The sequence below is a fragment of the Crocodylus siamensis genome, chromosome 9 (genome assembly GCF_052110815.1).
Source record: "Crocodylus siamensis isolate JL-2025a chromosome 9, ASM5211081v1, whole genome shotgun sequence".
Classification (NCBI taxonomy): domain Eukaryota; kingdom Metazoa; phylum Chordata; order Crocodylia; family Crocodylidae; genus Crocodylus; species Crocodylus siamensis.
The window spans coordinates 36,901,787-36,926,939 of record NC_143403.1 but is presented as its reverse complement, the minus strand read 5'-3'; the positions used below and the strand labels follow the sequence as shown (position 1 = coordinate 36,926,939).

At 50.6% G+C, this 25,153-nt stretch overlaps 1 protein-coding gene across 2 annotated transcripts; it reads left to right on the top strand.

Moving 5' to 3' along the window:
* Window positions 1-11: 11 nt before the first annotated feature.
* DOK4 (docking protein 4) lies at window positions 12-24,286 on the top strand. 2 transcript variants are annotated; one of them, XM_090061861.1, is made up of 9 exons: window positions 12-147; window positions 10,250-10,357; window positions 11,266-11,380; window positions 14,147-14,266; window positions 14,703-14,892; window positions 15,558-15,689; window positions 17,759-17,897; window positions 21,038-21,161; window positions 21,633-24,286. In XM_090061861.1, the coding sequence occupies exons 1-9, from the start codon at window positions 82-84 to the stop codon at window positions 21,758-21,760; spliced, it is 1,122 nt and encodes a 373-aa protein (XP_089917987.1). In that variant the 5' UTR covers window positions 12-81; the 3' UTR covers window positions 21,761-24,286. The 2 variants fall into 2 exon arrangements, with proteins under 2 accessions (XP_089917987.1, XP_089917986.1); XM_090061860.1 differs by lacking the exon at window positions 15,558-15,689.
* Window positions 24,287-25,153: the final 867 nt, after the last annotated feature.

The following is a 25,153-nucleotide window of genomic DNA, read 5'->3' as shown; positions in this document are numbered from 1 at the left end:
GAAGCTGGACGGCGAGCAAGTGAGAGAGCGGGCAAAGCTGTGAGCTCTGGGGAGCGGCTCCTGGCTGCGGCGGGCTACACTATGGCTACAAATTTTAATGACATCGTCAAGCAGGGCTATGTGAAAATGAAGAGCAGGAAACTGGGGGTAAGTGGGGGAGAGAGTCTGGGGGAATTGTGAAGCACAGTTCTTTATGATTAGATTTAAAGATTTGGAGCCTCCCCACATCCTCACTGTTTTGAATATGCTCTGGCAGCTGCAGCAGCCAAAAAGACACCCCCCCCCCCCGCCTTTTGTGTGTTGTGAGCATCCTTGTTAGAGATTCTGTCTCTGGCTTATTCTCCAGCATCCTTCCCAAAGATGGATCCATCCTGATGGCTCTGAGCATCCACAAGCAAGGTTCCTGGGCTCTGGGCTGTGTCTGCACAGGTCTGGCACCAGCTGTGCTGGCCATTCTGGTGTGGTTTCCAGTAGAGTTGCATCTGTGGCAGTTCCAATGGAAATCTGTGGCTTTGGAAAATTGTGGGTCATCCCCCCCCACTTCATTCAGCAGTAAGAATTTTCCCATCAAGCTAAAACTCGGGGGAATTTCTCTTGGCCTGGGAGACAAGTTGCCTGCCTCTAAATTGCCACCTGGACAAATTTTATTTTTTTAAAAAGCCGAATAAAGGCAGGGTCAAAGAGCAGGATGCTGGCTTTGGATGCTCATTTTACACTTGTTGATTTCTGTGTAATTGCACAAAAAATTGTGGCTATGGTTGGTGCTTTGGCTGTCCAGGTGGGACACCCTGTGGCACCATCTGGGCATTGGGGAAATGAAAGCCATAGCTTAGCCCTGGCAGCCCTGTACTCAGGCACAATCTAAACCCACAGTGAGACCCCCCTTCAGCTTGGGTGCGCCTGGGCCCCTTCCATGCCTGGGATTTCCAGATAAAACCGGCATTGTCTGAAGAATAGTTAAAGCTCTTTCGTCTGTTCCAAGCTGCCCATCACCTGGCACTTCAGGAGAAGTTGAGGGATCAAGTGAGGGGTGTGCATGGTGCTGCACTTTCCTGTGTGGGAGTGGGAAGAATCAGGTTACCATTGGGGACCTGATCCTGCAAATGCTGATCATTCTCTGCTCCTATTGACTTCTGTGGCACCTGAGGGTGCACAGTGCTGTGAAGGATTGTACCCTCGGTGAAAGGAACGGAGCTGCTTCATCAGGCTCCTGGGGACCCCTTTTATCCCAGGAACCTGACTCCCCTCTCCATGCATTTGTTTTAGTGGACTGCTCAGTTTGGGGGTGGAGGCTGATGCTCTGTTGGATGTGTGTGTGGGGGGGGGAACTCCCCTTGTCAGACTGATGTCTCACACCACCCCTTGTCTCCCAGCCAGAGGTTTGTTTTATTTTTTTTTCACCTGCCACTGTGTCACACGATCTGCAGGTGACAGCATGTGACTCCTCAGATCCCATGCAGTTTGACTTGACCCATATTTTAGGTAGGCTTGTTGGAGAGTGGTGTGCTTAGCATTTCAATAGAAGAAACTCTCTCCTGGGCTCCTGTCTTAAGGGAGTCAACCAAACAGGAGCTGGAACAAAAGAAGCATGTGGCTTTGAGCTGACATGGTCCCAGGGCTAGGTGGTGCTTTGGGTTGGCCCTGAAGCCTCTCACCTCTGTGAAGAGGTGATTTGATCCTGTCTGTGACAGGTAAAATGGAGATCCCTTGTTTGTGTGTGAAATAATCTGCCCCATGAGTTACCTGGCCTGGTAAGCATGGCTGGTACCTGGAATCAGGACAGGAATATCAAGGGGCGCAGCAGGGTAGAAGCGAGATGCATGGACCCTGGTCTGGAATAGCTCTGAGGGGTTACACTGGGAGACAGGTCCTCTGTGCGAAGGCAGAGTGTGCATAATGCCTGGACTTAAGGAAGTTCTCTGTCCCCCCAAATTCACCCCCACACCACAACCATTTTGTCTGTAGTGGTACTAAGAAAAAGCTGGTATCTGGGCACATTCTCCATCCAAGGCTTCAGCTTCCTGAGCCCCACATGTTGGAGAGCACTGGCAAATATCTAGATGTTCACTGGAGCATTTTAATGATAGCAGCACCTGCGCTCAGCAGTTTTGTGCTTCTCAAATCGCCTCTGTGCTTCAGTGCCAGGCTGCAGGGTCCCAGACACCCTCCCTTCCTGGGGATTGCACTTTGGGTCTGGTTTTGCTAGTACTGTTAGTGCCTTTGGGCACCAGGGCACCCATAGAAGAGGAGCAGGTTTCCCAGACCTGTCTCATGGCATGAGAGGAGTTGAATTTGGCATCTCTACTGCCAACAAGCAGGGGGGTCTTCCATGGAGCAGCACTTGGAAGCTGATTCTTTGAGGCCACTGACTTGCTGAGGGCATGGGGCTGAGTGGAGCCTGTAATCAAAAAGCAAAAGGCCCTGTTGCATGTCCTCAGTCCCCTGAGCAAGCCAGCCAAGCTCCTGCCATGCCCTACTCATCACTGTCAGCTGTGATCACTTCCTCTTGCTGTCTGGAGTCTTTCAGCGAATGGCTGTGGGCCTCTGCCAAGCCTCCATTCCCTGGGAGCCTGTGTGCCAGGAAACTAGCACAAAGAGCCTGTGTCTGCCTGGGAGGAAGCCTTAATGGCAGAACGAAAACTTAAAACAATCTGCTTGCTTCAGTGGACCCATCTCCATCTGAGACACCTGCAATGGTCAGAAGTTGAACCAGGTGGAGGCTCTGCCCCTTGTACTTCATGGGCACAAATGAACTGGGCCTCCCAAACCCTCAGCTGAGATGGGTCTTGTCACCCCTGTCGTACAGCTGGGGAAGGGGAAAACCTAACATAGCTGCTCCACATGCTTATTTGGATTTCTTGAAGAATCAGTGGACACCTTTGAAGATTTCCCAGCATGTTGCTTGTTTAATTATTCACAGGGGGCTTGTAGGCAGGTCCTGGAAACTGTCAAAAATTCCTTCACTGGAGCAGCTTCAGAAGAGCAAGCAAATAGCTGGCTGCTGGGCCTGGGCTGCTGTGAGCGCTGACACCTCCAGAGGACTTGAGGTGGCTCTGGTCTGGCTTGGGCAGTAGCACTGGGCATTCAGAGAGGGAACCTATCTTGCCATCTCCAGGGTCTGGTACAGCAGCAGGGGTCCTTGGGAGGCCTCGTGCTTGCTCGTTAAGGGCACAGCCTTGCACTGTCCTTTGGCTCTCCCAACAGACATCTATCTGTATCCCCTTTGCACTGCAAGCTCCTTGAGGCATTTCCTTTTGGGTCTTCCTAGTAAGAAGCTTGTTGCTGGCACTTTGTATGCAGGGACTTCTCAGGCTATTGGGGCGACTGGCATAGGCTGGTGCTGGGAGGAGCCCAAGTGCAAGGGGGGGCCTCAGGAGACCAACTTGAGGAGGGCATGTACTGTGGGGAAGGGCAGTGCTAGAGCCTGGTCCTACTTGCTTTGAAGCATCAGAGCCTTCATTTCCTTAGGCTGTGGGATTTGCAGGTGGCTGCAGCACAGTGCATGCACGCTGCACTCTCACTCATGGAGACAGGATTCCAATTCATTTCTGGCTTATTTCCCCCAGTGAGAAGGTTGAAGGGAGCTGACTGCCCTTTGTGGATGGCAAGACAGTGTGTCTGACAGCTGGGGTGAGACCAGGGAGCATGGCTTTTGGCTTAAAGCACTGGGTTGGGACCTGGGGGATATATGTTCAGCTCTCTGCTCTGCTAGAAAGCAAATCACTTTGGGAACAGACACGCAGCTTAAAATGGGCACGTCTGTGTGTGCGAGGCATGCACACATCGCAGGGATGGGGCTCTGTGTGTCTGTCCTGTGGGGCACATCCAAACTCCCCCTCACAGACTCTCTGGTGCTGCTGTTTCCTCTGTAACCACAGGGGCCAGTTTCTCTTCCAGTTCCCCTAGAAGCTGAGTAGTGCAAATGTACCTGTCTAGGACATGTGAGCGGGACCTCTTTTCCCCCTTCCCTTCCTTGGGCCCTGACCTGTCCTGTTGAGGTTGACTTTGCTAGGAGCTGCCCCACTGCAGGATGGGGCCCAGCCAGAGCACCAAGGGGTCGGTCGCTGGAGGTTCAGGCTCCCTCAGCCAGCCCTCCCAGTGCGTTGTCTCCAGGAGCTTCCATCCAGGGTTGATTTTCCCAGACATTTTGGTAAGCTGTTTTGTTTACAGCTGCTCCTTTGAAAGCACTGGGAACTCACTGGAGGCAGACCTGGGTTCAGGGCTCACAGGAAGTGCTACATGTCAAGCCGCCTCTGCGCTCCCAGGGGGCTCGTTAGGTGTCCGTAGGGACGCAGTTCGTTGGCTCCCTGTGTCCAGGCAGCCCAGAACCGCTGTCCTTTCACATGGCCTCTCAGCCTCCAGATCCAATATTTGCTCAGTGCAGGCTCCTGTCCACTGGGCAGCCAGGCTAATTACATGAAACCCCAACTGTGAGGTGCTGGAGCTGGTGGGGTACTGCAGGAAGGAAGCTCTCATGCTGGGATGAGGGGGGTGGGATTTGTGGTTTGTGGTTGCCTGGGCATTGCAGCTAAGAAGCTTGCTCTGCTGGGTTTCTGGCTGACACGGAGGGCACTGCTGAGAAGGAACTTGTCGTTCTGGCACTGCAGCTGGTGCTACCTCGGAAAACAAGGGGTGGGCTGGAGATGCAGCCCCTTCTCTCTGGAGACGGGGTGGGAAACAAAGGGAAGGGATGGACAGACAGACATTTTTGCTCAGCTGGCACCCATGGCATCAAAGCAGGCAAGAGCCAGTTCTTCATTTCCCTTCTTCTAGCAGCTGGGGAACAGAGAGCATGCCGGGTAATTTCATGCTAATTATGGACGAACAAAGAATGGAGGGAGGAGGAGGAGGTAGGAGATAGGGAAGGTGAAAAGCCAGAAGGGAAGTGGAGCCAGGAGACAGCAGGCAGAGAGGGGGGAGGTGGAAATGGGAGAGGTGACAGCTCTTTCACTCTCCCCCACAGACAGCCTAGAAATAGGGAGTGGGGCCAGAGGCAGATGCTGGGGGCAGGGGAGGTGCTGGAGCCATGGAGCAGAATGCGACCAGGGAAGGAGGCAGGTGTTTGTGAGTGCCTAGGGGACTGGGCAGGAGGCACATGTAGCTGCTGCTCCCTTGGCTGCTAATTAAGCAGGGTGGCTCTGCAATTACTGCTGGCAGCGTGACAGGTGGGGGAGGGATCCAGCACTCCAGGAGAGTGCCCACTGCAATGGTAAATCTCAGCCACCTCCCCCAACTCCCAAGCCTGGCTTGGCACATGGGAAGCCTGTCCCGTGACTGTGCTGTGTCCAGGGCAAGAGCCCTGCATTCACAGGGTATCTTGCTGCCACATCCACTTCCTGGGACAGGCTGAGCCCCTCTCTGCCCTCAACTCTTCCCATGCCTGTTTGCTGCCCCTGGACTACCTGGTTTTTCACTGAGGCAAAGCCAGAGCCCTGCTGCTGTGTAGCACCTTCTGTGTGCAAATCACCAAACGCACTGGCAGTGTAAGAGTTAATTCTTGCCACCCCTGAGCAGTGGGCATGACCCCATTCTAGGGAGGGGAAACTTAGGTGCAGCATGGGGGGAGTCATTGCCCTGTGTGTCAGAGCAGAGGCTGAAAGATGGACTGAGATCACCAATCTCCTGTTAAGAGTTTAGGCCTGGAAGTGAATGAGGCCGTCTCTGAATCTGGGATACCTCCGAGATGTGCAGTGTCCAACTGTGGCAATGAGAGAAAAAGGCGTAATGGGACAGAAAAGGAAATGCTGCTGTGGCTGGTTGTAGGCTGCTGCGGGCAGCACTGGCTCCCATGGCAAGTAAGCAAGGGCATGGTATCATGGGGGAGACACCAGTGGCTTGGAGGAACGCTCTTTCTCAGCAGAGCCAATAGGCACCCTGTGGGCTCCATCCTTGACTGTGTTGCTCACATTCTTGTGTGGCCAGAGGCAAGTTACTGCCCTTCTTAATGGCTTGAGCCAGATCCATGCTTGACAGAGCCATGTCAGTCAGAGATGAGACACTCCCTTCCCTGCCTCCTGTAGCAGCAGCTGGAGTGGCAGAACTCAGTGTTTACTGGGATAGTAAATGCTTACACCACAGCATGGTGAAAATGGATCTTAGAAGCATCCACAGGAGCTCTGAGACTGAGCATTCCTTGGCAGGGCCTATTTAGCAGTGTCCAGAGCAGCGATTCACAACCAGGGTGCAGCAGCACCCTAGGGTGCCTTGACAACTTTTATTGCAGGGTGCCATGCATTGTGAGGTACGTTGACGTGATTCACAAGGTAAACCCAGATATTTCAAGTAGTAATACACAGTGTAAAAACTTCCTATCCTGCTGTGGTCTTCCTGATTTCTTTGCAGCATAAAAATTGCTCTATTATTTTCTGTAGTCAAAAAATGAGTGAAAGCTAAGACTGGGTATTTTCTGAGGGGTGCCTTGAGTCTACTGTGGGGCACCTTGAATCAAAAATGGTTGAGAACCATTGGTCTAGAGACCAGAAAGATATCCCCAGCCCACACAGTGTGTGTAAGCTTTTTGGCTTGCTTTGCTTTCTCTTGACCCCTCTCTTCTTTAGCAGCTAGTCTAGGGCAGTTGGGCACTGCCAACTTTGAGGCCTTTAGACAATCTTGGGCTCACTGGGCCTGATTTCCACCCCTTCCTCGTTCCCTTGCCCTGTACTTTGCACAGTGAATAACTGCACAGAGGACAGATTAATGGAAAACTGGCCTTTTTTCCTCCCCCCTCCCTTTCCTCAGCTACCCTGTATGGTTCCCCTGAGCCACTGACCAGCTGCCAGGCAGCTACTCAGTATAGCTCTAGTCAAGTCTGATTTAGAAAGTGGTTGATGCAAGTGGAGCCTGGTATATTCTGGGTGGCAGATATAGTGATCCTTGCTTCATGAGGGCTTGACTCTTAAGTTCACGCTGGTACATAGGTCAGGATGAACCCTGCTGGAGTGAGGGTGGTAGTGCTCTGTATGTCTGTTGCTCATGGCTTGTAGCCATAAGGTGTCTTAGCTTTCTAGGTAGCAGGTGCACAAATGGGTTCAGATGTTGTTTTCCACAATGCCCATGGGTTGTTGTCCTTGGCACTGGCCTGGCTGGTTCCTCTGTTCTTCTGTCCCTTTGCTGGCTTCTCTCTCCCAGACCAATTACTTTGCACACACTGAGCTGCATTTACCATCTGCTGGCTCAGGAACCTACTCAGTCCCAGTCTTTTTTAGTCTGGTGCTATTGATTGTCCCTCATTATTTGCTTGGCCTCTGTTTTTGTGTCCTCAGAGAGAGTGTTGGCATATGATCTGCATTCAGGTCTGTCTCTCTTTGTTTTCCTCCCCTGGCAGAGTTCGTCCCAAGAGCATTGTCCCCTACCCTGAACAGGAACGCGGGAACCTCTGAGCTCTGAACTCTCTCGTGACCAGACAGACCTGCTTCTAAGCAGCTGCCCCAGGGCCTGAGTTTCTGCTGAGACAAGCTGCTGATGCAGGAAGCTTAGGGGTGTTTGCACTTTTGAGGGTGACAGGCAGGGCTGGGAACAATGATGTCTGTGGCACCTGGATTGCTCTGTGGAGTTGGCAACAGGTCTCCCCCAACCTGTGTCTGCCGCTCAGGTCAGGTGCTTCGGTGTCAGATATCACAGGCTTGTGTGTGTGCTGCTGGCATGGGCCACCTTAGCCTGGCCCAAGGCTGGGATGATGCATTTAACTATGCAAGTGCTGAACTGTTGTGGCAACCTCCCACAGTGTGTTATCAAACTGGTGCTGCCTCCTCTTGAGAGCTGGGTGTGTGAGGGATGTGGCATCAGCGGTGAACAGGAATGTGAGCTGAGGCATGCTGTATCGTAGGTAAGTGCATGGGCAGATGTCACTGGTGGCCACCATGGCAGACTGCCCTGGGTCCTGTGAGGTAAAGCTGTTGATATGGTAAACAGACTGGTAAGTGTGTCTGCCACTGCCCTCTCCTGGATTGAATCATAATTGCTTTCTCTTGGCATGACTGTCAGGGCTCCCTGTGCTTGTGGAGCAGGAGATGCTGAGTCCTCCTGACCCATCTTTGCACTGCAACATGTCTTGGAGTGACAGGGGCAGTTGTGTTTTGTACAGCAGTTCTCCGTGCTGCCATGCTGACCCCATACAGTCACCATGGTGCACCTGCTCCCTGCCAAGTACCAAACCACAGCCTACCCCCAACCATCTGAGCCCTGGCCCTGACTGACAGGTGCTGTCAACCTTCTTGGTAGCTCCCGAACCCAGCAGGCAGCATCATTCTGATATCCTGCCAAGCTACTGCCCAGTCTCCCCTCCAAAGAGATGCTGTGCATTGCCCTCTTGTTGTGGCCAGGTTGGCATTCTTGCTACCTGATCCAGAACTTTGTTAAAGTGATGGGAAGATGGATTAGGCCCTAGATCCCAGCTTCAGGAACAGTGGAGCGTCCAGCAGGCTAGATGTGATCCCAGCAAGCTGAGCTAACGGACCTCTGCAAGAAAAATAGCTTGTTACTTCTAGATGCTAGAGCATGATTAAATACTAAGTCTCTGGGCTTCTAGTTCCTGTACCAGCTGCCTCCAGCTCTTCCCAGCACAGCTGCATGGGAATACAGCTGACACCACAGCCAGCCTCAGCTTTACCATCCAAACTACTCTGATTTCCCTTTTCTCTAGTATGCAGTTCGTATGATTTTAGAGAATAAAGACATTTCAGTATTCCCTGAAATGAGGAAAAGGCAGAGGAGGAAGAGGGAAATCACATTTAGGTCTCTTGTGGTACATGAACAGCAGAACAAAACAAATAAAAGTGAGAGTATAAGACACCACACAGTCAGAGTGGGATTCATCCTCTCAGAACTGGCCTGACCTGGTTTTGGCTGCTGTGGGAAATAGTGTGGGACTTGTGGTTTGATGATGAGACTGGGGACTCCTGTCTGGGGGGCTCAGTGCACTTTGTAAACAAGGATGTGTCTTCCCCCAGCTTGGAGACAAGGGGATAAAGAGCCCAAATTTTTGAAGGCATCAAGTGCCCATAGCTCCTGCCAACTTAAAAAAAACTGTTAAAAAACAGGCTACAAGTGACTTTGCTGACTGCTTTATCGCAACTTAGCAACCAATGTAAAGCCAAAAGTCTTGCCTTTGCAAACCCCTGCCATAAGCACCAAATCTCATTGTCCTGAGCTAGTGATGACATTTTTTGGTGTGACAAAATGGCAGCTGAGAGGCTTCCCCCTTCTAAGGTGCAGACTTGGGATGGCAGCAGGTGGGTGGTCCTCTTTTCCTTCCAGCTGGTTCATGGTGGTTCCCAAATGAGAGCCCACATGCTTCTGTGAGCAGGAGGTGGCTGTTTCTAACCTGGGCCTTACTGTAGGGAGTGATCTGATCCAGGGAATTTATGGGTTGCCCAGTGGAGCCCTGTGCTTGACTTGGCAACAGTTCCCTGCCTATCTGAAACAATGACTTTTGAGTGCGGCATCTGGCTAGTCCCAGGAGTTCAAGGAATGTTCTGGCCCTCAGTGGGAAGAACCCTATAGATTTTGGCAAAAGCTGGAAAAGCCTCCTTGTCATTGGTGTGGGGGGAAGTTGAGTCCCCCACAGTGCCTCTATGGTGCTGCCAGCAAAGAAATCTCTCTGGTGCCCCCAGCTACGCCCTGTGCACCAGACTGATAGCAGAGGTACCGTGAGTGTATAGGAGGGTTTCCTATGTACAGCTTGGTCCATGTAAGCAGCACAGTTTAAAGCTCTTTAGGTGCTGGAGATAGAGGTCTCTCAATAGAAGAACCCCACCAGAACTGTTCCCTTGCATCTTACTTCCAGCCTGCATCCCAGCTCCGTGACCACCAGGCACTAGAAAGCCATGCCAAAATGTGTCTAATCTAATTGGATCCATTGTTTCTTGAGCCCATGCCTCTGTCATTTTAGAGCTCAGTCACCCACTTAGATTCTCATGGCCGTAAAGTGCTTTATCTTGGACTCTGTATGCCAGCTCCCTGCCTCCCCAGCATAGGATGAGCTGATCAGGCTGGGGTTTAGCCATAGCCCAGTGCTGTCCCCCTGAGGCTGAATGTAGTAATCCCTTCCTTAGGATTAAGGGAGGAACATGCCACTTGCTCAGAGTTTGCTACCTGTTGGGCACTAATAGGGAGTGTGTGGTAATGGAAGGGTCCACAGTCAGGGGGCAATTGATCGCTCGCTGACATGCACCAGTGGAAGGGCTCTCTGAGCAGCTGCACTGCTGCTTAGCCCATGCAGCAGCTTGAGTTTGTCTGGTCTTTCTGGCAGATCTATCGGAGGTGCTGGCTGGTGTTCAGGAAATCCTCCAGCAAAGGTCCCCAGCGACTGGAGAAGTACCCAGATGAGAAGTCGGTGTGTCTGCGTGGATGCCCAAAGGTCAGAGGCCAGAAGTCCTCGCCTGTCCCTTCCCTCTGAGACAGATGAGGTGACCTGGGTTGGGACAGCAGCACCATGTACAGCACTCCTTCCCCTTTCCCTGTGGGGATTGCTGTTTGGGTGGGGTGGGTGTAGCTGGGAGCTCCCTAGTCAGTGTTTCCTCAGTCCTTGTCCCAGAGGTACTTGCGCAGAGCTGGCCTGGTCTTTGTTACAGTGTAGGACTGTTTGGGTAGGATTAGTATTGTTGCCAACAGGTGATGATGACATAGTATGTGCCAGGCAGCAAAGTGCTTCCCCTTCCCAGAGATGTTAGTTTCTTCTGATGGTGGGGTGATTGGGCATAGAAGGAAAGGAATAGCTCACAGGACTATGGTGAAGGGGTTATGTGGGTGCTCCAGCCACAGCCTTTTGCTCCTTCCTCCCACCCCACTCTGCTGTTCTTATTCCTCCCCCCTGCCCCCCTACACACTTATTCTCCAGTCTCTCCTTCCTGCTGGTCTCCTCTATTTCCCTTCACATCCCCAGTGCTACCACCAGGACAGGGCATTTGTCTTCTACGGATCTCCTCTCCTGGCCTGTGTTCCTTGGGATGGGGCCTGGAGAACAGATTTCAGGCCAGGGGGGTTCCTGTTGCAGTTGATTCCCCTTGCTGTGGTACTCCCTTTTAATGAAAAAACCTGTGTGAGTGTGAGCACCCTGTGGCCAGAACTGATCCAACCTTCCTTGGAGGAGATGGATGCTCCTGCTGACCTTCTCTTGTAGATAGTGCACCCAGAGCAGAAGCCAGCGGAGCAAGTAGAGGAGTGGAGTACTCCTTTCTCAGGCCATCCCAGTACATGGTGTTAAGCAGGAGGAAGGGGGTGGCATTTAGGGTAGCTGGAGCTCAGTACAGTGTGCTCCTGCTGCAGGTCACGGAGATCAGCAATGTGAAGTGCATCACACGGTTGCCGAAGGAGACCAAGAGGCAAGCTGTTGCCATCATATTCACTGATGACTCAGCCAGGACTTTCACCTGTGACTCAGGTAGGAGGATGTCCCCGTGGTCTTTGACTCTGGTTTGCAGTGGTGGGGCTGCAGGGTTAGGGTACCAGCGAGGGGGCAGCAGGGTTAGGAAGGGCTCTTGATGTTTGAGATCTTGGGTTCTGTTCCCACCTCAGCCACTGATTTGCTGCCCAGTATGCCCAGGTCACTTGGGTGCATCTGCATTGGCTCCATGCTGCTCTTGAGACTTGCTCTGTGGGCAGGGAGGGTGGCTATTTTTCAGTAGCACTAGTCTCAAGCCTGACACAGGGCCAGTGCAGGCATATCCTCCATCTCTTGGGACTAGATTTGCCAGTGATGCCTGCATAGCGGGTGTGGAACCCCCTTTGAGAACCTGGTCCTCAGGGCCCATCACGCTGTCCATAGGGAGGCTGATAAGCCAAGGTCCCTATATATTCTGTGAGTAGACAGGGCTGTGCTCTAGGGTGGCAGCTTTCATCTAAACAGCTGGTGTTCACAGCCCTGTGGTTACAGACAAATACCTTGGAAAACATGCCCTATCTGTGACTGATAGGTGTGCAAGCCCCTCATCTTTGAAGAAGTCAGAGTCTTGCTTCCCCATTGCCTGTGAAAAATGAGTTTAACCCCTTAAATGGCAAAATGAGCTGTATTGCTGCTAATCCTTTTAGCAACAGCCATCTCAAGGGCCTCTCCCACCAACATAACCCATCCCTGCAGCTTTCCAGTTCCCCAAAAGCCAGCTATCCCCTGTTTTGCAGCCAATTTTTCCATTCCTCATGAACTGTGTCTATCAACTATGGTTGATACAAAATCTGGTGAACAAATGAAGACATTTGGGGAGAACATAAGGTAAACTGAGTTGAATCTCTGCATAAGTAACCCTGGGTGCCTGCACTGATTGTATGATAAATTTTCCCATTTTGTTAATTAGCCCCCTTCGTTTGGAATGTAAATGAAGCCGTGTCAGGATATTGCAGCTTGTTATGGAACTCAGGGACCTTTCTACAGCATTAGGTTCAGTTTGCTGTGGAGGACAAAGGGACTCCGTTACTGATGATGATGAGTCCCTGCATCACTGCAAGGGTTAATCTTAGCATGTTTGTAAGGTGCTCTAGGCAGAGTATTGCACTGATCTCCTTTCATCTAATGCTGGCTCCTGCAGGGCTCTCTGGCAGCCTAGACAAGCCGTGGCCTAGAGGGAGCTCCCTGCCCTCAGGAAGGGAAGAGAGCTCCCTTGGTGTCATCTTGATTTCTGAGGCTTCTTATCATTTTGCAGCTCTAGAGCTGCTTCTGGCTGGCTGGGAGCTCCCTAGCTCTCATGAGCTCAACAGTGCTGAGCTGGGTCAGTAGCTGGTCAGATTTCCAGGTACTTAGTATGTGGTGCTCTTCCCTCTTAGCCTGTTCTGAGCCGCCGTCTCAACATGGCGTCATGAGACAGACATCACACTGTTGTCACGAGAATGACACACAGACCCAAGGTCCTGGTTGCTTGTGATTGTTAGTTATCCCATGAATTAGGGCTGCTTAAACCTTTGATCAAAATCACAAAGATACCTTGCTGGTTTCTTCTAACCTAATCCCCCTTGCCATTGTCCTCTCTCCTTTTTGAAAACTGCAGTGTCATATTTCTGGTGCAGAACAGCTCCATTGTTCCACCCCAGAAATAGCTACATATTAGGGATGATCAGATTTTCCCTTTCCATCCTTGGTCAAAACCCTGAAAGCCTCACTCAGCTTCCAGTTGTGAATTACCCCTGGGACACAAAGAGTCACATCCTTAAAGGGACTGAAGTGCCTAAGTACCTTTGAGAAGCTGGGCACCAACAGCCTCTTAGAGCAATGGAAGATTTTCCTAAGCAGGGCCTCTGGGATCTGATCCATTGCAGAGCGCTCTGACCTTTAGGGGAGGCAAACTCAGAGCCAGCCTTTAGGGAAAATGTTGCCCTAGACGACTTGTATTTTGGCATACCCACCCAGTGGCACTGCTGCAGGCAAGGAGCAGGTGGGTAGGAGAGCAGGGCACAGTCCAGCAGGGAGGTGGTGTGGCATGGTGCTGCCATCTGCACTACCTGACTCAACTCCTCCTGAGCAGTGGCTAGAGTGTGGCGGGGAGTTGGCCTGGGCACTGCTCCTTCTGCCGTGCCAGGGAGAACACTGCTGTTAGCATGGTCTGCTCGCATATGTGTGCTTCCACCCCCTACCACAGCTGTCCTGGGCAGTCACCCATGTTTCCCACCCCTAAGGCTGGCTCTGGGCACTCTCCTTAGGGGAGAGAAATTTGATAAGAGACGGCTCTTCAGACAAAGCAGGTAAAGGTGGAGCTGCTACCAGTAGCTGGCGACTGAATGCAAACAGATTTGGTTCAGGTTCTTAACAGTGAGGCTAGCCAACCACGAGAACAACTTGCCAGGAGTATTGGTGAATTCTTCACCACTGGCCATCTTGATGTCAAGACTGTGCGTTTCTCTAGGAGCTGTGCTGCAATGTCTGCAGTTAATACCAGGAAGTCCTAGAGCCCTTGTTATGCAAGAGCCCAGACTAGGTGATCACAATGGTCTCCCTGGCCTGTGATTCACCCATGATTTTTCTCCTCTGCAGTTATGTGGCTCCACCTAACAGGGCACCTTTGTGCTCCTATGCAAGGTGTCATCTTAGTTCAGTAAAATGAGACAGCAGAGCACTTGTTAGCTGCTGTAAGCTTGGGGAAGGAATTCCTAATTGCTGTGGAGTCTGACTGCCAGCTGTTGTGGGGGTGGGGCTGATGGGTGTGCTACTTGTACCCTGCAGAGCTGGAGGCTGAGGAGTGGTACAAGACTCTGTCCGTAGAGTGCTTAGGAGCACGCCTCAATGACATCAGTCTGGGGGAACCGGATCTCCTTGCACCAGGGGTGCAGTGTGAGCAGACAGGTAAGAGAGCTTGTGTCAGCAAACAAATTGCTGGGTAGGAGTGGAGGGGGTAGAAGGCAGCCAGGAAAGGGTACACTCTGGGGAGGTGGCTCTACTTCCTCCCTCTGAGAGTGGCTGGTACTGGGATGGGCATCCTGTGTTTGAACGACCTGGAGGAAGTGAGCATGGAGGAGTGTGTGCTGGGATGGGGGACTTGGGCTTATCCCCACCCAGGGGCAGGGTACGTATGTGTGGAAGGGTCTGCATTCACACTGGAGTGGAGGACCCTGGGATGTTACTACTTTGGGCAGGATGGAGAGGTCTGTGCCTAGAGAGTACCTGGACTCATCCACACCCCTCCAACCTTGAAGATGGGGCTGATGCTGAGATGGAAGCCATAGGGGTAGTGGCTGTGGTGACCTCATCCTGCCTTTCAGCTGCCTGTGTCTCCCTGCAGACCGGTTTAACGTGTTCCTGCTGCCATGTCCAAACCTGGATGTCTACGGCGAGTGCAAGCTGCAGATCACCCATGAAAACATCTACCTCTGGGATATGCACAACCCCCGAGTTAAGCTTGTCTCCTGGCCCCTGTGCTCCCTGCGTCGCTATGGACGTGATGCCACCAGGTTTACCTTTGAGGCTGGCCGGTAAGATGCTCCTCCCTCTTTACACACAGGGCAGTTATTTTAGTCCAGCAGCCCTGTTCACCCTGTTGGGGAGCGAGGGCATTTAGGTTGTAGTCAGACAGGGCCATACAGGCTCTGCTTGTCCTTTTGTGTCTCAGGTGCCTGTGAGGCTAAGTAGATGGGCTGCAAGAAGGCCAGGCACCTAGGCAGCTAGAAATATGTCTCTGCATGTGTTTGAGGAAACTAAAAGTGAGGGACTGCAAGAGATAGGAACTGCATAGGCTTACCTCTTATGTTTTGTGCTTGTGCACCTCCAATCTGACCTGCAGCCAGACCTGCCCTGCTCTTCCTTTGCGTAGAAAGGAGGAGATATAATGCTGTGTAGTGGTTTTATGCCAGAGACAAATCTTTTACTTGGGGGCAATCCCATAGTGATGGTGACTCTGTTCAATTACAGCCTGTGGCAGGATTTGAGCTGGGATCCCTAGAAGTCCACAGGCAGTGGCAAGATCTCCCTAAGCCACCCATGTTCCTCCCCCTTGAAGGTTCATATCAGTGTAGTTTGTACACTAACTTGGATCAACCAGGCCTGACTATTAGAGATTTAAATTAATTACCATCCACAGAGAAAAGAAACACGCTCTCTCCCTTTCATCCAACTGACTCATCACCTTGGGTTTTTCTAGAAAGAGGAGGAAAAACATCTCTCCTCCATGCAGGTTCCTGCCTACCCCCAGGGCCTTTGAACTGCAACTAAAGCTGCTTATTTCTTCTGGCTACAGTTCTTCAGGGAGCAAGCATCCTGTCCTGTCTGCTCTGTGAGCATGAGTGATCTATTTCAGGGCAGGCATCCCTCAGCTTCCTGGCATGGGTCACAGCTCCTTAAAGTTGAGAGGGAACAGACTATTTATTTAAACAAAGATTCTGTTGCTGTTCCTCAGATTGTTTCAGCTTCTTTAAAGGCAATGAACCCACTTAAGCTGCTGAAGGAGTGCCTGCACAGCTATGGATAATAGGTGTTCTGTGGGGCTACTGGTGAAGTTGGCTTCAGTGTTATATTTACATTAGTTTAAAAAGCTTATCACAGGACCAGGATTCCTTTAGGGCAGTGGTTCTCAACCTTTTTAACCTCAAGAAGCCCCTTGGAAAATGCCAGCTTTTAGTTTTCACTCTCTTTTTGACTACAGAAAAATAATAGAGCAATTTTTCTGTGCCAAAAAAATCTGAAAGACCACAACAGGGCAGAATGTTTTTAACACTTTGGATTCCTATTTCAAAACTCTGGTTTTATGCAGTGAATTATGCTTGCATACCTAAGAGTGCCAACACTGCATGGCACCCCATGGAACCCTTCAAAGGATCTCAAGGCACCTCAGGCTGCCACGGCACTGTGGTCGAGAATAACTGCTTTAGAGTTTTATCAGAGATGGTTGTCACTTGGGAAATGGGCTTTTTGCTAAGAAGTTCAAGCATACGTTGTTTTAAAAGAAGCTGTTATTATGCATGTCTTGGGGGGGGAGGGGGCCTTAGCCTGAGGGAAGAGCAAAGGCCTAAATTTTCCACAGGAGTTTTTTGGAAGCCCAACTTAAGATGCCTTGGAGGCCATGGTTTTTCTACAGGACTGGCCTCCTACTCTCTGAAAACCAAACCTCTCCAGGTGATCTCAGACTAATGTAAAAATTGTGATCCACTATTGGAAAATATAGGCCTGACTTCAAACAGTACTGAAGCACCTCCCCCCACATCTGCAACCATCCAGAGCAGCAGTGGTTTGACACCTCTGAACATTCAATCCAGCAGAATGCATGATATCTGTGTAGTCCTGGATATCCAAGAACTGCATCTGCTGGCTTCTTGTTCTGCTGTACAGAGAACTAATCATGGTTGAATGATGGAGAGAAATGACTGATCTGAAACTGACTTTGATGTTTCTTGCTGTTCCACTCCAGTGCCACATTGTGAGACAGCTAATATCAGGGCCTGACTTCCCCGTCTAATGTGAAATCTGCCAAAAGGAGCATGACCAATCAAAGCAGATGGCTTGTTACAGGGTAGTTAATAAGTAATAATTGACACTGCTGTTGCCAGATGAGAGAAGCCCAAGAAACACTGGGACAATTGAGCATCTTCAGAGAATTTTATGAGAGCTACTCAAAAAAATGGGAAAAAGAATTCCAGAAAAAGAAATTGTCATCTTAAACTGATTTTGACCACTCCTGACTAGCCTTTCTCAGTGTAAATAATACTACCAAACAGATTTTGGTTCAAGTTCAATAAAATACACCACAGTCCTTATTGAATGACCAAAATTGAACTAAAATTTGAGTAGTAGAAATACACCCGAATGTAACTTTATTATTGAAAAAAGAGAAGACAGTGCCTTCCTCATGTCGCATCAACTCAAATGTGGAAAGATACCTGGTAGCTGAAGTGTATCTGCAGCAAAGGATTCCTCAGAGTGTTTTGACAGATGCCTTAAAAAATAGCTGTTCAGTCCATAGAACAAAACTGCTTTGTTTTCTGTGAAGAAAAGGATATTACTTGCAAATATCTATCTGGATCCTTTGATTAAACAAAAAAAAATGATGTTGGCTCCACCTTAGTTGCAGTCCCATCACTAAAGACCTAAGTATTCTGAGGTGCAAGTGAGGGTCAATGAGGTTCCTCAATGACAAGTGTATTTGTGAGTGTACCTGAGGTGCATGTGGGCAGTAGTGCACATGCATGTTTGTAACATGCAAGTGGATGAGCTGTAGAAATGGCTTGTGACCACATCTGAGGAATGTGGTACCTGGGCTGTTAGCTTATGATGTGCAATACTGGAGCAGTGCACAATGTAGATACTGGGAGCAGCGCACAAAGCACTTATAATCCTTTTGCTCAGCAGGATGTGTGATGCAGGGGAGGGGCTGTACACCTTCCAGACCCAGGAAGGAGAGCAGATTTACCAGCGCGTGCACAGTGCCACCCTGGCTATTGCAGAGCAGCACAAGAGGGTTCTCCTGGAGATGGAGAAGAACGTCCGGGTGAGTTGCCTGGCACTGGAGCCCTTGGGCGTACAGAGTAGGGGATGGGTTCATGTCCACAGAGGCATTGCTGATGTATATTGACAGAAATGTGCAAATTCAGTTAGAGAGGAGCAGCAAAAAGTCTTGCTGCACAAAGACAAGGCACTTAACACGGTGGGATCGGGTACAATGTGGCCCTGTTATTCATGTGTTCTGTAGATTGATCCCTGTGAGGTCATGTTACAAGTGCTGACCCAGGGAAGCGCTTCAGGCACCAATTCATTTTGAATTCAAAGCGAAGGATGTGCTTTAAACATGTATTTTGTACTGGGGCTGCAGCAAAGACTAAAGCCCTGCTGTTTCCTCAGTTTAAGGTTTGAGTTTAAGGTCATACTAACTACAACCTCAGCATTATGCTTAACAACTTTCCAGGGGCATCTCTCAGTTTGGAACTACTGAGTGCTCTTATGGAGTAGTTTTGAAGGTACCAAGCACAGCACTGTAAACCCCAGGTAAAACCCCTACAGAGCACATGACTTAGTATGGCCAGGCACAAGTGGCAGACGCAAGCAAGTGCCTCGAGTACCCAAGTGCCAAGCACCCGAGAGAAGCCCTTGCAAAAAGGCTTGAAAGCACTAGCAAGTCTGAATATTCTCATATTATAAACGCCTAAGTCTGTCTGTTCGTCCCTTAGTCGGGCTCTGATCGGCTGACAAACAGCCAGTCAATCAGAGTGCGAACAAGCATTCCACAGGAGCTGGCAGCGGTGGAGTGCCGCCGCCATAATGGCAGGAATGGGAGGGGGGGCGAAGCCAGCCCCCCGGAGGCGGGGGCAACAGAGTGGATGGGGGGGTGAGGTCAGCACGGCTGTCACCCCGCCCCCCCGCTCTTCGCAGGTTGTGACGATGGAGAGGGAGGGGATGGGGGCAGGTCATAGCAGCTGGGGTAGCTCCCCCCTTACTCCTTCCAGATGATGGGGGAGCGGGGTCTGGTTGCGCGGGGTGGGGCTTTAAGACCATCCGCTCTGGTCTCGGCCTGCCCCTCCCCCCTTCGTCGCCTGTAGGGCCCAACGTGGTGACAGTGGGGGGGAATAGCGGGCACGCCGCGATGGCGGCAGTGGGGGGAGGGGAGGAGTGGGCCCGGGTCTGATGCGGGGGAGCACCGGGCCCGAGGGTGAGGAGAAGCCGGGTCACTGGCCGGCGGGGACGGCGGGGGCAATGGGCAGAGCAGGCTCTGAGCCAACGTGGGGGAGAGGGAAGGGTGGGGGAGCAGTGGGACCGAGCCCGAGCCGGGGGAGAAGCCAGCCCACTGCGGCGGTGGAGGGGGAACAGCGGGCCCGGCCTAACGCGGCAGCGGGTGAGGGAGGGGAGAAGTGGGCCTCCCCCCACCCCTCCCTTGGGCCTCGTTCCGCTGCTCTCCACGCCCGCTCCTCCAGTTCCCCGCCGCCCGGTCGGCCTGGACCCGAAGCTCCCCCTGCCACGGTGGCCTGGTCCCCCCCCCGCATCAGGCCCGGGCCCACTCGTCCCCTTCCCCCACCGCAGGCTCGGCCCTACGGGGCAGTGGCGGGGGAGGGGAGGGGAGGGGAGGAGCGGGCCCACTCCCCCGCCTCCCCCTGCTGCTGCTGGTTTCAGGTTGGGCCCACTGCTCCCCTTCCCTCGCTGCTGTGAGTTGGGGGAGTGGGCCTGGACTGCGGGGGGGGGGAGGTGGGGAGGGCATGGGGCTCCATCCCTGCACCCCCCCCTTGACAGGTAGTTGGCTAGTTTAAATACAAAAGCAATGCAAGGGGGTGGGTGGTAGGGAAATAAGTTCTCCACCCCGGCTCTTGTACACAGGTGGACATTACCACTCAAGAGTGGTGCCACCAAAGCAAGAGTCCTATCTGCCTGACAGGGTTTTGCAGCTTTCCTAAAAAGACAGCACTTCTTCCCATAAGGAAGCCTTGCAGCATATCTTTAACTAAGGCATCTGAGCTTGTTTGTTGCATGTCCATGCTATTCTTTAGAAAATGCTGTTTCTCCAAGCCCTGCAGATTGCCATCATTCTTTGCAAGTGCATTTCATTCCTTGCAATATTAGCCCAGTTACCTGGAAGAGCACTAATAATTTAATCTCTAATTACTCCAGCTGCAGACCACTGATTTGCAGAGCTTAGGGTCTGTAATGGAGCAGGCCATGGTCTCACCTTCCAGTTGGCTCCTATTGAAAATGTGCTTGCTCCTGCCTAGGTTGCAGCACTCTTTGACGTTTCTGCATGACTTTGTCAGCTGTTGCAGTCCCCTTGGTACTCTGGGGGTGGGGGTGGGGGTGGATGTGCTGTAGAGCTATGGTCCTATTGTGCCTGCCTCGGAACAGCATGAAGGGTTTCATCCTTTCTCTGCAAAGCCACTTGCTTCTGGATGAATCTGGAAGTGCTGCAGCCCTCTGCTTCAGTCTTCTGCCAAGACCCCTCCCACTTCAGAGACCTGGGGGAGGGAGGGCTTTGTGTGGCTCCTTTACTTGCCAAGGCCTTGATTTTCCGTCTGTAAGCAGTAAAAGGAATTCATCCAGGAGAGTGATCTTTCCTGATCCCAGCCACCTGACACAAGGGAAGGTCCCCATACCCAACAGGATCAGATACCTTCAGACTTCAGGAGCTGTTGGTTAGAAGAGTCCTGTCTCACCCTTGTTATTTCTCAGGCCAGCAAAAGTCGGTACTGGCCAGACAGGGGTCGTGGCACACATTATATGTAAGATGTGATTAACCACATGTTAAGGCAATTACTGGTGTGTCGATTCAAAGAATAAGATACAAAAATGTGTAGTAACTTGGTATAATAATACCTTTGTGGCTGATTCCTATCATACCTTTAACTGAATGTGTGGCCAGGCTGGGGCTTCACCCCAGAGGCTGGGAGCCACCTGAGCTGATGGGGCTCCCTGCTGTGGGAACTTGCTACTTGTGGGTGCAAGGGGAACCTAGGATCATGATCCCAGGCTCCCCTGCACTGGCAATAGTGTGATGGGATCTGATGCTGGATCCCACAGTTACATCTGGCAGATCCCTTCATTTTCATGTCTCTCAGGAGCCTAACTGCATTTTCCAGAATGGAGTGGAAAGCAATGCGTTTCCCATTCTGATGTTTTCACACATTCCCTCCCTTTTCTGTGTGTTTGCCCCAGCTGCTGAACAAGGGCACAGAGCACTACTCCTACCCTTGCACGCCCACTACCATGCTGCCGCGCAGCGCCTACTGGCACCACATCACCGGCTCACAGAACATCGCAGAATCCTCCAGTTATGCTGGTGAGTTTCTCCAGAGACCATCAGAGCAGCAGCTTTATGCTTTTCCCTGCCCCTTCTGCCTCTTGGGCTTCAGTCACCTGATCTGCATTCATCCAAGCACTTACCTCATCTCCTAGAGCTTGCTTACTGCTCCATAGGCCCTGTACATTGCTTGCTTTTCCCTGCCCCAATCCTTCACCTGACAGGGAGCACTTGTGAGGAGTATAGTGAGAGCCCTGCCTAATGCGAGACCCTCTCAGCCACTCCAACCTCAACTTCTTTTTGTGGGCTGCTGGGCTGAGTGTCAGAGCCATCTGCTACTAGTCACCCTCTCCCAATAGATGGCTCAGTGCTGAATGGTGCAGGAGCACTGGTTGTGAGAGAATCTCACGTTTAGTCTCCTCTTTCATCAGTGGGAGACAGTCTGAGGCGTGGTTTTGGTTCCTATGTTTTATTACAAAATAAGATGGTATAAGTCTGGTTTCTCTGCAGGGGAAGCGTACTCAGGGGCCCAGGCCAGCTCGGACACTGACCTCTTGAATAGGTTCATCTTGCTGAAGCCAAAGCCCTCCAAAAGCGACAAAAATGAGAGCAAAGAGTCTCAGTCTGCTTCTCAGTGAGTGACCCTTCTCTTGGTGAAGAGACCGTGTTTAGTGGCTGGCATCATGGAGAAAAGGGGTGCTGAAGTGTAAGAGACATTTATTTTTTCCAGCACCCCCTCCCTCCTTTACTGAGGGTGTTGAAGATGTGGGAAACCTCCCCGTCCTTGGAGAAGTTAATGAAGCTGCTTGCCATAGGGACAGAGAGTGAGAAAGCAGGAGATAGCCCCAGCTGTGCCATTCTGCCGGACTGAGTGTGAGGGGCAACACTACGGAAGAAGATGACTTGTTTGTTCTATGTTTAACTATTTTATAAATATATATTGCTTATACATATTCTATAATAAGAAACTTTCCTTCTCACATGAATGCAGCTTCCTTAGTCACTGAAGAGACTTTGGGAAGACACTAGAATTTTCTAAGTGTTTTGGGAGAGTCTTTCTTTTTCCAAGGTGGTGTCATGGGGCCTCCCACAGTCAAAACAGCATTTCTGGTACAAAGAAATGCCCCAGGATTTCCTCAGCATGACTCCATGTAGAACTGTTTTCTCAAATGGCTGAGGGGTTCAGGGCAATTGTTCAGCGGCAAATGAGTGCTGCAGTGGCACTGGCAAGAAAGCGGATGGTTCAGAAAGTCTCGTTCCCACTTGGCCTTTTCCAGAGGTACTCAAGCATCCCATATGCTTGTCTAAGTTGAAGAAAAGAGTTCCTTCCTGAACCCATTAGAGCTTTCCCTTGGAAAGAGGAACAAGTACTCGCAAGTCTAAGTAACAAGCTAATTTTGCACTTCTTGAAGATGATTACACACACACCTACGCAGGAGAATTGTGATGTCTCAGGAGAAACTGGTTTTCTTTCTGAACTGTGACTTCTGCACAAACTCTCCCCTGACTTCTGGAGGGAAGATTTTCACCCGGCTCTGGGAGGCTGGTTGAGCCTGTGGCCTGGGAGGTGTTTCACTTGATTATCTACATGCCATCTGTTCAAATCCTAGTAACAGAAGGCTGCAGCATGGCTTTCCCATTTACAAACCAATTATTTTTCCATGCAGTGGAGTGTATGTGAGGGCTGGCTGGTTTTAGCACTGGCTGAGAACAGTATTGATGCCCTCAGCAAGTGGGAAAAGCTATGGAGTCGTCCTAGCTCCAGCACTGTTTTTTGCTGCCTAAATCAAACTGCCCCATCTACCTGTTTGGCACAGCCAGCCTTTTAGAGATGGCTTACTGCTGGAGGTATGTCTGCTTGATCTCCCTAGGTTGGTCCAGTTCCACCTGGGCGCATCCTGCCTGTTGTCACACCAAACTTTAAATTCTACTGGCAGGAGACTACTGACTGATCAGAAATACTCACCTCTCCAAGGCCCCCCATTATTGTTGCTTCCTTGTAGATGCTGATGGAGGAAGCCCCATTTTCTTTCCAATTACACATCCAACTGTGTCTCAAAGCCAGTGTTCAGAGGGCTGCTTGGTATCAGGAAGCCAATTTTTTTTCCAGCCTGTTTGGTCTCCTGGCTCCTCATTTGATACCAGTGGGTAACTGAAGTGAGAATCAGTGAAACACCTTGCACACAGAAGTTGGTTTTAATATGCTGAACTCAAAAGCAATTGATTTTATAGTTCTACTATTTATTGACTACCTTTTAAGAAGGGCTATCTTTTTATTGCAGTACAAACTTCAGTGTTTCCTTTGCTGTGTTTGTCTTTTTTTAAAGAAAAGCTCAAGGGTACTGTCTCTTTGGGGTTGGGAGCTTTGCAACTGTAGGAATCTATGGTCGAATCACCTGTAAATACTGTGTCTTGGTTCTGTGTAGATGATGTATAAGAGGGTGGGGACCTTCCAACCAAAGCTGCTGGAAAAGTCCTAGGACCTGATAAGGACCAGCAACTGTCTAAATTGCCGTTCCAAACACCACTGAGTGCAGTGCTTATTCCCAGTGACATTTATCTGGAGCAACAGGAACCAGATGAGTTCAGTCCTAGGCCCCATACTGTATGGTACAGTGGGTAAGGTGAGTTAATATTTGTACTTTTTCACAGGCGAGAGATGATGTAACCTACTGTCATTTCCTTGCCTAAACTTCAGTCTGGCTGTCACAATTGCCCTGGATATTAGTTTCCACTTTAGGCACTAGGGTATAATCTGTGCTTCATTCAAACAACAGAAGATGCAATCCTCAGCTGCCATAAGCAGCAAGGCTCCCACGATGTCACACCAATATATGGCAGCTGGGTATGTGGCCCTACATCTTTAAAATACAACTGAAGGGAGACTTTGTGTCTGAAGTGTAAAACAAGAAGCCAAGTTTGGCCAGTCTCCTGGTAGGCATGTTTGTTGGCATGGAGACAGAAAGCTTAGAGCTGTAAAAATGCTGAGACAGGTGAAAGCTTGAACGGGAGCAAGAGGAAACTAGGCTGTCTCAGGATTACATGGTGCGCAGGTGAGTTAAGCCAGGAAAAGACAGGATTTCGCATTTATTGCCAAAAATGTTTTGTTTGGGTTTGTTTTTTTTTAAAGGAATTGCTCGATCAATAAATGAACCTTACTGTTCCTGCATGTGTCTGTCCACAATCCTTGGACATTTGGGAGGGATGCTTTGCATTTGTATAGCTTGACACATGCCATTATTCTTGATCATCACAAGACATTTCCTAATGCTGTGAGGGCAATAAAAACCCACAGCTTTGTGTGAAGAGCTACTGCACCAGCAGTTCTAATGAAATTAAATCTTCAGCGTTTAAGGGGAGAAGACAGGCCTAGTTTGGCTTTTCCTTCCTTTTAGTGAGCTGCACTTATGCCTTGTGGGGAGGGGGGGAAAGGCCATGACTTCCTTCTTCTTACCTGCATCCCACACCTACCTCCCCACTCACCCAAACCTCAGTCTGTTGCCCCACCAGGAAGTTAGTGGCCTGCTCCCTGCAAGTATATTGACAGAAGGCTTAGCACCACTTGGAAACAGACAGCAGGGGGCTGTTTTCAGGTATTGAGCAGATGCAGTCAATGTGTGGCACTCTGCTGCAGCTTTCCCTAAGGTACTCTGTGGATGTGCCTTTGTCTAGGGCAGTGATTCTCAGCCAGGGTCTTGACACATTCTGACCTGCTGGGATCTTCCTGAATACTTTGCAACAGAAAAATGGTTCTATTATTTTCGTGTTGTCAGTGAAAACCAAGAGCTGGCATTTTCCAAGGGAGTCCCTTAGGTATAAGGACCCTCACTGGACTAAAGCCAGCAGTCATCCTTGTCCCACAACTAAGCCCTCTACGCTGTGAAATACAAGCTAAGAGAAACATTTTAAAGGACTTGAAAATTACTGAGACATGTCTCAAATCCCATGAGAGATTCTGAAAGCTCCTAGTATCATATATGTAATAAATCATGCTTACAGTAAAGCTAGATAATAAATGAATTAAGATCTTC